We start from the raw sequence: 12,014 nt of genomic DNA, 5'->3' as shown, positions 1-12,014 counted from the left end.
AGGGCATCTGTGGAATCTTAACCACCAGATCACCAGTAAAGTCCCTAGAATAATGTTTTGATCATACTAAATGTATGCTGTTGGAGATGGTCCTGTCCTTAAGAAATTTACAATTGTCTTTGGCAAAATCAAACTAGGGCAGTTCATTATTGTTGTTGTTCAGTTGCTAAGTTGTGTTCAATTCTTTATGACCCCATGGATTGCAACACACCAGGCTCCTCAGTCCTCCATCTCCTGGAGTTTGCTCAACTGGCTCAGATGGTAAAGAATCTGCCTGCAGTGCAGGAGACTGGGGTTCGATCTCTGGGTTGGGAAGATCCCCTGCAGAAGGAAACGGCAACCCACTCCAATATTCCTGCCTGGAGAATTCCATGCACAGAGGAGGCTGGTGCGCTATAGTCCATGGGGTTGGACACGACTGAGTGACTAACATATAGCAGGTATATATATATATATCCACTGAGTTGATGATGGTGTCTAACCATCTTATCCTCTGCTGCCACATTTAAAACACTCAATTTCCTTCAAAAATATGAAAAAGGAAATCATCTGCCCAATGTCATCATCAGACAACTTTGTGCTAAAGGCCAAAATACATGAATGTCCAAGCCACTCTCATTGTTACCTTAAAGTATTAAGCTTTCTTTAAATTCCTCCATATTGCTTCTACAGATCAGGCTACATAGTTATATATTATTTTAAAATTCCATAAAAATCAGTTATAATAGGAAATGCTTTACTGGCTAAATGAATATATGTATCATTTAAGACTTTGTCACTTCGGGTATGGACCCACCTATTTCTGATCTTTGTGTTCTCTGGTCGACTTTAAATTTCATGTCTTTCATCTTCTCATGTACCTCATCACTTACTTGAAAGATGGGTGAGCTCTCTGGGGCAAAATTTTCTTTCAGATTTTTATTAGAAGAAATACTCAAAGGCACTGAACCCTCAAGAACACTGTTACAGGAAGAATCTTGTCTGCTAGGTGAATACCGTTGAGATAAAGATATCAACATTTTTGTGTAGAAGTCTGGTTTGACAGTTTCCACATTTTCCAACTTTTTTCCCTTAACAGTGTACTCAGGTTCAACTGATACTTCCTGAATGGTGTTGGATATCCTCTCCATTAGTTCATGACTATCCCAAGAAGGATCTTCGAAGGTCTTCCTTTTCTTTGATTTGGATGTCATCTTATTTACTTTTTTGACCTGGCACTCTCCTTCCTTCGCCACCTCCACAAAGTGGCTCTCTCTCTTTCTATTCAGAGTTTTAGTGCTTAGCTTCGAGCTCCTATGTGATTCCATTTGGTTTCCAGTGTCAGAATCTGCCTCATCAGTAATATGTTTTAAACCTGGTTCTAAGACAGAGATCTGTGAAGAACCTGTCAACTGCAAAACAGGCATGTTGTCACTTTTTGCCAAAATGTTCTTTGCCTTGTCCGATTCTTTCCCATGCTTTTTAATTGGTTTATAAGGATTTGAAATTTCATCACAATTTTCTTTCTCATCACTGTCGATTTCCATACAGTATCCACTAATAACAGCTTGGCCTTCAGGTCTTTGTTTATTTATTTTAAAATCAAGATTTTTTGTATAGCTTTCTTGGCCATGCACATCTTTATCATTATCCTCATATATCTGGCACATTTCAGAAATTATATCTGTCTTCCGATTTACTTTCTGCTTCTGCTTAAGGTTCTTATTTATTTTTGATTCATTCTGCTGAGTAGGTTGCTTATCAGTGACACATTTTGTCAACTCCAACGTATTCTGGGTCTTATAATCATATAAATGTCCATCATCTTTGGTGGAAAGATAAATTGTCTGAAATTCTTTTGTGACTTTCAGGTTTTCAGAAATGGTTTCTTCGTTATTTGGGGTTAGGGAGAAGTCACCTTTTTCTGGGCCACATATACCTTTATTGTTAAACTCATTTTTTCTGTTCATTTCCAAAATTGTCTCTGTCTTCCGACTTACTTTCTGCCTGGGTCTCTTATTTATTTTTGATTCCTTTTGCTTCCCAGTATCACTAACACACTTTTTCACCCCTAAAAGGTTTTGAGTCTCATAATCACATAGGTTCCTATTAACTCCGGGGGAAGGGTCAACTATCTGAAACTCATCTGTGTCTTCCAGGTTTTCAGGGATGATTTCCGTATCTTTTTGGATTAGAGAAAGTAAGTTACCTTTTTCTGGGTCGTGCCTGCCTTTGTCATCACTCTTATATATTTGGTTGACTTCAGAAATGATTTTTGTCTTCCGACATACCTTTTGCCTAAGCTTATCTATTTTTGATTCATTCTGACAAGCAGGTTGTATATCATGAACATACATTTTCACCCCCAAAACATTCTGAGTGTCATAATCATATAGGTCTCTATTGTCTTTGGAAGAAAGACTGGGTGTTTGAAACTCACATGTATCCACTAGGTTTTCAGGGATGATTTCTTTACCCTTTTCTGGGCAATATTCACTTGTGTTATCTAAATGATTCACTGTGGAAATTATTTCTGTCTTCCGATTTACTTTCTGCCTAAGAGTCTTATTAATTCTTGTTTCATTTTGCTGCACAGGGTATGCGTCGGTGATCTGCTTTTGCAAACCCAACACATTCTGGGTTTCACAATCACACAGGTTTCCATTATTGGCAGTGGAAAGAACAGATTTCTGAAACTCATTTGAAACATCTAGGTTTCTAGAGATGGTTTCTTTATCCTCTTGGGTTTGGAAGGAACAGTTACCTTTTTCTGGGCCTTGCACATCTTTAGTATTATCCCCAAGTATTTGGTTCATTTTAGAAATTATTTCTGTTTTCCGATTTATTTTCTGCCAAACCTTATTTATTTTTGATTCATTTTGCTGAGTGGGTTGTGTATCAGTGACATGCTTTTTCAAATCAAACATATTTTGGGTCTCATCATCACATAACTTTGGATTACCTTTGTTGGAAAGATAAGCTGTTTGAAATTCATTTGCGACACCTTGGTCTTCAGAGGTGGTTTCTTGAACCTTTTGGTTTGGGAATAAGTTATCTTTTTCTAATGTATGAATCACAAATGTCTGTCTAGAAGCTTTACTCTTCTTACAAGCTAGAGAACTCAGACACAAATCAAATTTACTATCCTGTGGGAATTTATCTGAACTTTGGGAGAAAGAGTATGTTTCCTCTTGCTCATCTGTTACATGAATTCTTTTCTTCTTTTTGTTACACTGCATACTTTGTTTGTCACCCTGATCAAAGCCATTAGGAAGGGTTATTTTCTTCAGTGTGTTCAACTGAGTCAACTGTTCAGTCCTGAAGATAAAATTTGGATCTCTTGAATCCCCTTCAACATCCAGGTCAACAGATCTTCTTTCTGGTCCACTTTCCATTTTTTCCTCAATATTTGCATCTGAACAATTTTTAAATTGTCTCTTTGATCTTTCTCTCTTTTTTTCAGAGCTTGGATCTTTCACTTTTCTGAAAGTTTTCATTCTACAATCATCTGGATTTTTCTTTCTTTTCTTCTTAGTGCCTGTTGAAACTGTAATAATTTTGCTGACTTCACTAGCAGTTAAATCCATGTCATCATCATACACAGTTTTCTGCAACTCAAAGTCATTACCCTGAAGTGGATCCATGCCTTTTGTAGGAGGTTCACTTGCAGACTCAGATGAGGCAGGAAGGCACAGTATGTTTCTCTGCATTGTATTTGTTTCATTAGTATAATCTTTTATCTCATTATTCCAATTTAATATTGGACTTGAAACCTGTTGTTGATCTAAATCTGTTACATAGGGAGTGTCTGCAGGATTATCTGACTCCCAAGATGAAGCACGTTTTTTCCTTTTAGTCACATTACTAGGAGATGACTTCTCTTTATTGTGGCTAATCGCCTGGGCATTTTTCTTCTCACTTGTTAGAGAGCTCCTAGAACTTTGGTCTGAGTGGGAATGGTTTTCTGTAAAATAAAGAGAAACAAAATTCAGAAATAAGTAGTAACAAGTAATTTATTACTTTCAGAGACACGATTTCTGGCAATGCATTCTGTTTAGATAACTTACATTATGAAGAATTTATGCAGATAAAAAATAAAGTAGAACTGACTGGAGTAGGCATAAGTCAGATTTTACATTTCTATCAACAGAAAATATGTACTGGGAATTCACTCTGCCTTGGCCTCAAGTGTAGAGCGGAGAATAGCCAGCAGTAAAACCGTGAACATTAATGTAAGTTTCTAAGTGGGAGGAGGCCAGCAAATGAACCCAAATAACAGTGATAACTCTAATAAGGCTTACTGTCAAAATGTTCTTAGCAAGCAGCTAAAATTTATACAATTATATACACACACTCATATACATTTTTAGAATGGAAAATAATTCAAACTCCAAACTCAATATAGTTATGGTCCATAGGCCAATCTGAAATTCTATGTCAAATATATAACCCAGACTACTTCACAGGATTATTATTTAAAAACCATAAAAATATGTGTCACCATTTTTTCTTGCTCAACCATTACCCAGGCTCAAGTTTCTGTTTTGTCAGTACTGGTTATGATCTTGAAAAATTCACTACACCTATCTAAAGTCTCAATTTTCATATCTATGAAAAGGAAAGGATTTAACTAAATAACATACTTTTAATTCATAAGCTAAGATACCACAAAAAGCTCTTAGGCCAGCTCATTTCGAAATACTGTTTCCAAAGTAATAGTATTAGCCACTGTGGACCTCACATTTGTCAGTATTTACTTTTAAATTAAGTTTTTCACCAGAAATTTTAAATGGTATAAGTTAGTAAATCTGTAACATAAGAAATCTAACTTATTAACTGTTTATATATGATAGCCCTCAAGAAGAAAATCTGATGAATGTTAACTATTTAATACTGATACTCAAAATGAACTTTAAAAATACCTCACCTTTGGGAAGTACATCAACAACAGAAGAAACATGTTTTGAATCATTTACACTACAAACATTCTGATCATTTTCTTTAACAAATAGCACTCTTAGATTATTCTGAGTTGATACTGGTCTTGCTGATACCAAAGAGGGACTATCAGGTGATGTCTTCGATATGGTGCTGTCATCACACTGTATTTTCTCTTTATCTTCATCATCATCGTCATTTGAAGTTAATGGAACCCTAAGGGCAAGTAAGAATGAATGGGCAATTTTGTATTTTTATAAGAATTATTTAGAAAATTACATGGATAGTTGTTTCTACACTCCATTTATTTAAGAGCCATCCACAAACACATCTTGGTACCATTTTGCATTCAATGAAGGCAATTATAGGAAGGAAACAGGTAGTTTCTAATAGAACAGAACTTGTAATAAAACAGGAATGCTTCTTATCCTCTTTTCTCCAATGGTTCCAAAAGGAGATAAATGATATAATCCCTGGTTGAGCTATTAGAATAATAATACTAATGAAATGAATAAAGTTCAAACATACTTATAACATGTATAATATTTATAATTTTCCTGTAATTAATTCTATGGAAAACCCCAAACTCTTCCTATACAATCACATGTAAAGTTTTGTGTGCTGTAAAATTTGCTGTTTCCAAAATGTATCCATGTAAACTAAAGCCATATTCCTAGAGTAATTAAATCTATGGGGGGAAAAATACAGAAAGCTACAGAAATAATTCAACAAAATGTTTCGAATTCAAAGAATAAAAAGTGTGTGTGTGTATGCATGCTACATCCCTTCAGTTGCGTCTGACTCTTTGCAACCCTATGGACTGCAGCTTGCCAGGTTTCTCTGTCCACAGCATTCTCCAAGCAAAAATCCTGGGGTGGGTTGCCACGCCCTCCTCCAGATGCAGGGATCAAATCTGTGTCTCTTATGTCTCCAGCATTGACCGGCAGGTTCTTTACCACTAGCACCACCTGGGAAGCCCCAATTAGACAAAATGACTGTTTTGAATTCAAAGAATAAAGAGTAATAGACTCCAACGATAAAGATTTTGCCTTATATGCCAAATTATAGATATTTTTAAATTACTGATGATGATAAAATAAATAGAAAATATTTGTTAAATATTTAGAGGCAACTATTAATAGAATAACTATTGGGAGGAAATGTCTATACCACTTAAAGAAACAAGTTAGTAAAAATAAACAGAGGAGAGGTTCTGCTTCACGAAATGGCTAAATAGTTACTATTGAATCAACCGTATCAAACTATAAATTTGATACCGTATAAAAGCTATAAATTCTAGAAGAAATATAAAAAACTACCCGAAGTCACTGGAGAGTCTATAAAAAGCAACTAGATACAGAAGAGAAGTTGGCACTTGGAAAAAGAACAAGCTTCCCAGTGTTTACAAACCTCAGTGCCACATTTTCTAAAAGTTAGAAATCTAGTTTTGTTAGTATTAGTTCAAGGTCAGAATTCAGGACAACTACAACTGCTGTAAAGTGTGTGTGATGAGAGAAATAACAGGACAAGTGGAGAGGGGAGTCTCGAATTTTGTGCAAATAGATATACATATATAAATTGGATTCATCCAAAGATACCACTAAGAGAGTAAAGAGGCAAGCCACAGGGTAAAAAACATTTGAAATGCAGAAAGGATTTACACATGGTGTATAGAAAGATTACAAACCTGTATAAAAAAAAAAAAAGAACCTGATAGAAAGAAAATAAACATATAAACAGATGCTTAACTTCATTAATTATCAGGGAAATTAAAACTTCAGTGTAATACCTATAACACTTTCCACATGACTAAAATGAAAAAGATGGACAATAACAAGTGTTGTTGGAGACACGTAACAATAAAAATTCTCATATACTGCTGCTAGAAATATAAATTGGTATAATCCCTATAGAAAATTGTTTAACAGATTATTCCAAAGCCAAATATATTAAACTCCAGCAATCCTAAATATATACCTAAAAAATGTATACATATATTAATCAAAAGGCAGAAACACAGCAGAATTACTTATAAGAAACCGAAACTAACAACAATAAAAAGAACCAGAAGGATGAAAACATTATGGAAAAATCATGCAATGGCACACTACACAGCAGTAAGAAAGACTGATCTACAACTACACAGGACAATGTGGATGAGTCTCACAGACACAATGCTGAGCTAAAGAAGTCGGAGACAAAAATCATACATCCTGTATGATTTCATTACATGAAATCCAAAGCTGGGCAAAATTAATTAATCTACAATGTAAAAAGTCAGTATAATATTTATCCTTGGGTGGGTAGTGAGTAGTGATTGGCAAAGGGCACAAGGATATCTGAGGTATTGGCAATATTCTGTTTCTTGGTCTGAGTATTGGTTATACCATAGTGTTCACTGTGAACATTCACCATTCTCTAAAGATTTTTGCACTTTTAAAAAATATATATTATACTTCAAACAAAAGTTTACTTAAAAAAATAAAAATTTTCTGGAGGGAAAGTTAACACTTAATTCATAAATTTATATGAAATAATGCAAGTATAATAACAGTCAAATTTTCTTGAAAAAGAACTGTGCACCTACAAGACAATAAAATGTACCATTTAAAAACTAAATTAAAATGTACAGGTGCAGTGTGGCACCAGTACAAAAAAGAGAGAACAATGGCACAAAGTGGAATGAATAGAAAATGATACAATAGATTTAAGTATTGTTTTTTTTTTTACTATGGTACAGATACCACTTCAATACATAGGTGCATTTACTTGTACACTTGAATAAATGCATTAAACCTGTAATTTATGTAACAGAAGAACACTGTTTAAAAGAGACAAGACCATTCTGATCAATGCTATTAACTCACTGAGTCATTTAAACTCTCTGGACCTCAATAACTGTCTTTAAAAGTGATAGGTTTGAAATAGGGTATTTACTAAGATAGTGGAAAGTAAAAGTATGTGTCACTCAGTCATGTCCAACTCTGTGATCCCATGGACTGTAGCCCTCCAGGCTCCTCTGTCCATGGATTTCTCCAGGCAAGGATACTAAGATTATAATCAAATTATTCAAGAAGTGGGAATTTTGGTCCGGTGAATAGTAAAGATGAAAGTTAAAGTCTGAGTAGTATGCAAGATAGTAAAGGTAGAAATAGTTATCAGATATATCCAACAAAAAACATGAGGCCAGTGGTGACCTAGAGGAAAAGAAGGAACTGAAGAATAGCAGGATTCTATAGATGACCAAATACAACCTACTGTAGCGAGATACCGCAAACCATTTCATTTCTGCCTTAATAGGCAACCTGAACACTGTATGACACACAAAGACAATGACTGTTACATGAAAATCTAAGTGCTCTCAAACGCTGTAATTCAAACCCAGGTAACTCAAGGTGTACCTGTGCCACTTTCCTCTCCAGAAACTATGGGAAAGCTGAACATTATTATTTCAAAGTTTAAAATTGAATTCCATTAGATGATATATTTAATTTCTTTCACTGGTACAACATTGATCAGTATGTCATTATTTATTTTTAAATGTTTTTCTGTTTCAAGGAAGCAGTCCAAATAAAAACTACTCAAAGTCCAATTCAGGCAGAAGTGTGCAAATCAATATTTAAACAAGTTGTGAAGCAGTTACCTTGCAAATGGGAGACGTGTCAATTTGCACTGCTGACTAACCCGTTTCTTCTTGCTACTTGGCAGTAGAAAGGGACTCTGATGGAACTATTTTTGAAAAGAACAAAGAAAATGAAAATGAATGAAATTTCTAATTTCATTAAATCATGTTTGTCATTTAAGTACCAAATTATACAAGGATATTAATAGTAATGGAACAATTCTTGTGTTCAGCCTTCAGTAGTTTAATGAGAATAATAAAATGATAAGGTTAAACACAGTTCATCCTTAATCACGCCATACAAAGATAATCACTACTAGTATTTTGATATATAACCTCCCAAACTTTATTCTATGCCTATGAATAAATCCACACGTGTATACCCATGCATACACCCATATATACTCATGCATACACAATATTTCGACATATTCAGTTAATCCTTGAACAACATGGGGCTCTAGGGTCTACCTCTGCCTTTTTCCCTAAGAGTTTTTCAACTGTGTCTATCTTCTAAAATAATACCAATTCTTCTCTAATTTGAAATACTACTTTTCTACTAATATCTTTTATGTTTTTGAGTCTGTTTAATCCTGTGTTCCACTGAGCTGTCTAGTCTTGTGTTACTTTTAATCAGTTCATTTTTACACAAGTTTTAATAACCAATTACATCAAATAACAGCCTGCTGTTAGCCAATTAAAATTAGCATTATCTCCGTTCCTTTGTACAAAGTTTAAGATATGAATCTAACCTTGATGCTATGTAACTAATCTCAATTATCTTCAGCAATGTTAAAAAATATTACACTATTTAGCATAAATTCTACTTACCTCAGAAAGAGTGCTCATTTCAATTGCAGTTATCAAGTTATTGTTCATGAGTGCTTCTATTTCTATAAGCTTCTTATTCTGAAATAAAGACCTTTTTAATCACTTAAAATTTTGAGTTTACTATATTTTTATGAATACCATCAGTTGAAAAGACTTAAAAAATATGGAGATCACATTGAGCTAAAAAGGTGTTACACTGTATAGTTCAAATAGACACAGACACATAAATACAGACACACACTGTATAGTTCAAATAGACACAGACACATAAATACAGACACACACATATATTTTGAATGCTTTTGAGCTATCAACTGTAAATCTTCCTCTTTTTTTCGCCATACCACATGGAATGTGGGATCTTAATTTTCTGACCAGGGATCAAACTCGCACCCCCTGCATTGGAAGTGTGGAGTCTTAACCACTGGACCACCAGGGAAGTCCCTTCTTACATTTTTCAATCTTCTCATAATAATACATCATGTGGCAAGTGACCATAGGCTGTCAGTCATAGGAATTTCACCTCCAATAAGTACAGTAAGTCTTTTTTCCATTTTAATTTCTACTCACTATGGAGTTAAGAGTTACAGTTGTAACCTAGCTGAACACTGGCTCTTACTGCCCTATCTGTGGACAGAGCTGGAATTCGGAAGGAAAAGCAATGACTACAATCTTCACTCTACTAATACTTGGCTTGTAGCCAGTGGAAAGTTGCCATTGAGGGAACACACTGGAGAGAACTTCCCTCCTTTCAATTCACTGGAGAAAACATACCAATCTTCTTCTTCTTTTTAAAAATTTTTTAAAATGTATTTAACTGATGGATAATTGCTTTACATATTGCATTGATCCAATCTTCTTAAAATATATTAATGTATCAAGTTTTGCTTATGATAAGCAATCAAATGTTGATCAAGGTATTATACTAGTTTGAAGAGCAGCAAGTACACATTCAGAATGTAGATTCAAGACACCTATTTCATTACCCATTTTTTGTCCATTAATATAGCACAATCTTTCAGTAACTTTTTTACACTAATTGCATATTTAAAAAATATTTTTGGAGCTTCTATAATAACACAGTTTCAGAATTCAAACACAATATAGTTTCCATACCAAATTATTTAGCTTTAGACGAAGAAATGTGTTCTCAAAATTCAGTTTATCCACTTCTTTTTGCAATAGCATCTTTTCAGTTGTAATCATGCGAGAATTCTCTCTCTCTTTACTAAGAGCTAGAGCTAATGCCCTGTTGTTATGCTTTAAAGAAATTTTGAAAATAGAAGAATTGTCTGTAAAAAAAAAAAATTGTAAGAGTTAATACTGAAATTCTTAATATGTTTTCATATTTCGTAGTAAAACTATTTTGAACAAAACTGATTTCACTTTGTAAATTTTAGCTGAAGGTAGAAGAGAATGACAACACAAATGTAGTTTTGAAAAAAAATGTACCCAGAGTTTGGAACTGAAGAAATAAAAGCTAGATGCAAGATGAATAAAAGTTTAGAGAAATGCAGAATGTTTGTGAATAGAGAGTCAGGAATAAGAGGACTCTAGTATAGACACAGTGCTGTTTGTGCTGTGCTTAGCTGTTCAGTCGCGTCCAACTCTTTTTGACCCCATGGACTGTATGTAGCTCACCAGGCTCCTCTGTCCGTGAGGATTCTCCAGGAAAGAATACTGGAGTAGGTGGCTATGCCCTTCTCTAGGGAATCTTCCCAACCCATGTATCGAACCAAGGTCTCCCGCACTGCAGACAGATTCTTTACTGACTAAGTCACCAGGGAAGCCCAAGACTCCTAGAATGGGTAGCCTATCCCATTTCCAGGGGAACTTCCTGACCCAGGAATCGAACCGGGGTCTCCTGCATTGCAAGCAGATTCTTTACCAGCTGAGTTACCAGGGAAGCCCATAGACACAGTATTCCAGCATTCCAGATAATTAGATCAGTCACAAAATCTAAGTTTTGTTACTTGTTGCTCTATCCTATCTTTGATGAGGAGACAGGATAGAGAAGCCGTAACTAAAGATGTCCCAGAGAAACTAGGGGATCTGTGAAATTAGGCCAATCTGTAAAAATTTTAGTCAGTTTCTGTGGCTCCAGAACTCAACCCATTAATGCTCCCAAAGTTCATTTTTCAAAACCTCTAGTGAAAGGGAGCCATACTTACGGTAATGTTGGACAGATTATCTAAACCCTGTGGGGCCTTCTAGCCCTACCTCAAATACCCTCTTATTTCTATGCATCTATTGCATACTATACTTGATCCTTTCTCTTTACAAGCACTATGTAAATATAATTTAATTCAGAATGCTTTCCTGTTTTTAGCAAAACAAAGAAATTTAATTGTGAATTCCTTAGTAAGGCTCACCTTACACAGTGTTCCCTTAGTACACCTAAAGCATAATTATATTTTCACAATTTTGATTTACATGCCACTATTCTCAGACGGTAAAGTATCTGTCTGCAATGAAGGAGACCTGGGTTCGATCCCTGGGTTGGGAAGGTCCCTTGGAGAAGGAAATGGCAGCCCACTCCAGTATTCTTGCCTGGAAAATCCCATGGACAGAGGAGCCTGGTAGGCTACCGTCTGTGGGGTTGCAAAGATTCAGACACAACTGAGCGATTTCACTTTCACTTTCA

General features: G+C 35.1%; 1 protein-coding gene across 1 annotated transcript in view; it reads right to left on the bottom strand.

Moving 5' to 3' along the window:
- Window positions 1-12,014, bottom strand: part of SGO2 (shugoshin 2) — a 29,594-nt gene that overhangs the window by 7,375 nt on the left and 10,205 nt on the right. Inside the window, exons 3-7 of the mRNA XM_012142023.4 lie at window positions 10,487-10,662; window positions 9,371-9,448; window positions 8,561-8,646; window positions 4,907-5,133; window positions 797-3,943 (exon numbers count right to left, since the gene is read on the bottom strand). Coding sequence (XP_011997413.1) covers window positions 797-3,943; window positions 4,907-5,133; window positions 8,561-8,646; window positions 9,371-9,448; window positions 10,487-10,662 — 3,714 coding nt within the window. The remainder of the gene's footprint in view (window positions 1-796; window positions 3,944-4,906; window positions 5,134-8,560; window positions 8,647-9,370; window positions 9,449-10,486; window positions 10,663-12,014) is intronic.

This window comes from Ovis aries, chromosome 2, assembly GCF_016772045.2.
Source record: "Ovis aries strain OAR_USU_Benz2616 breed Rambouillet chromosome 2, ARS-UI_Ramb_v3.0, whole genome shotgun sequence".
In the NCBI taxonomy this organism is placed as follows: domain Eukaryota; kingdom Metazoa; phylum Chordata; class Mammalia; order Artiodactyla; family Bovidae; genus Ovis; species Ovis aries.
The sequence above is the reverse complement of the archived record's forward strand: the minus strand, read 5'-3'. Positions and strand labels throughout refer to the sequence as shown.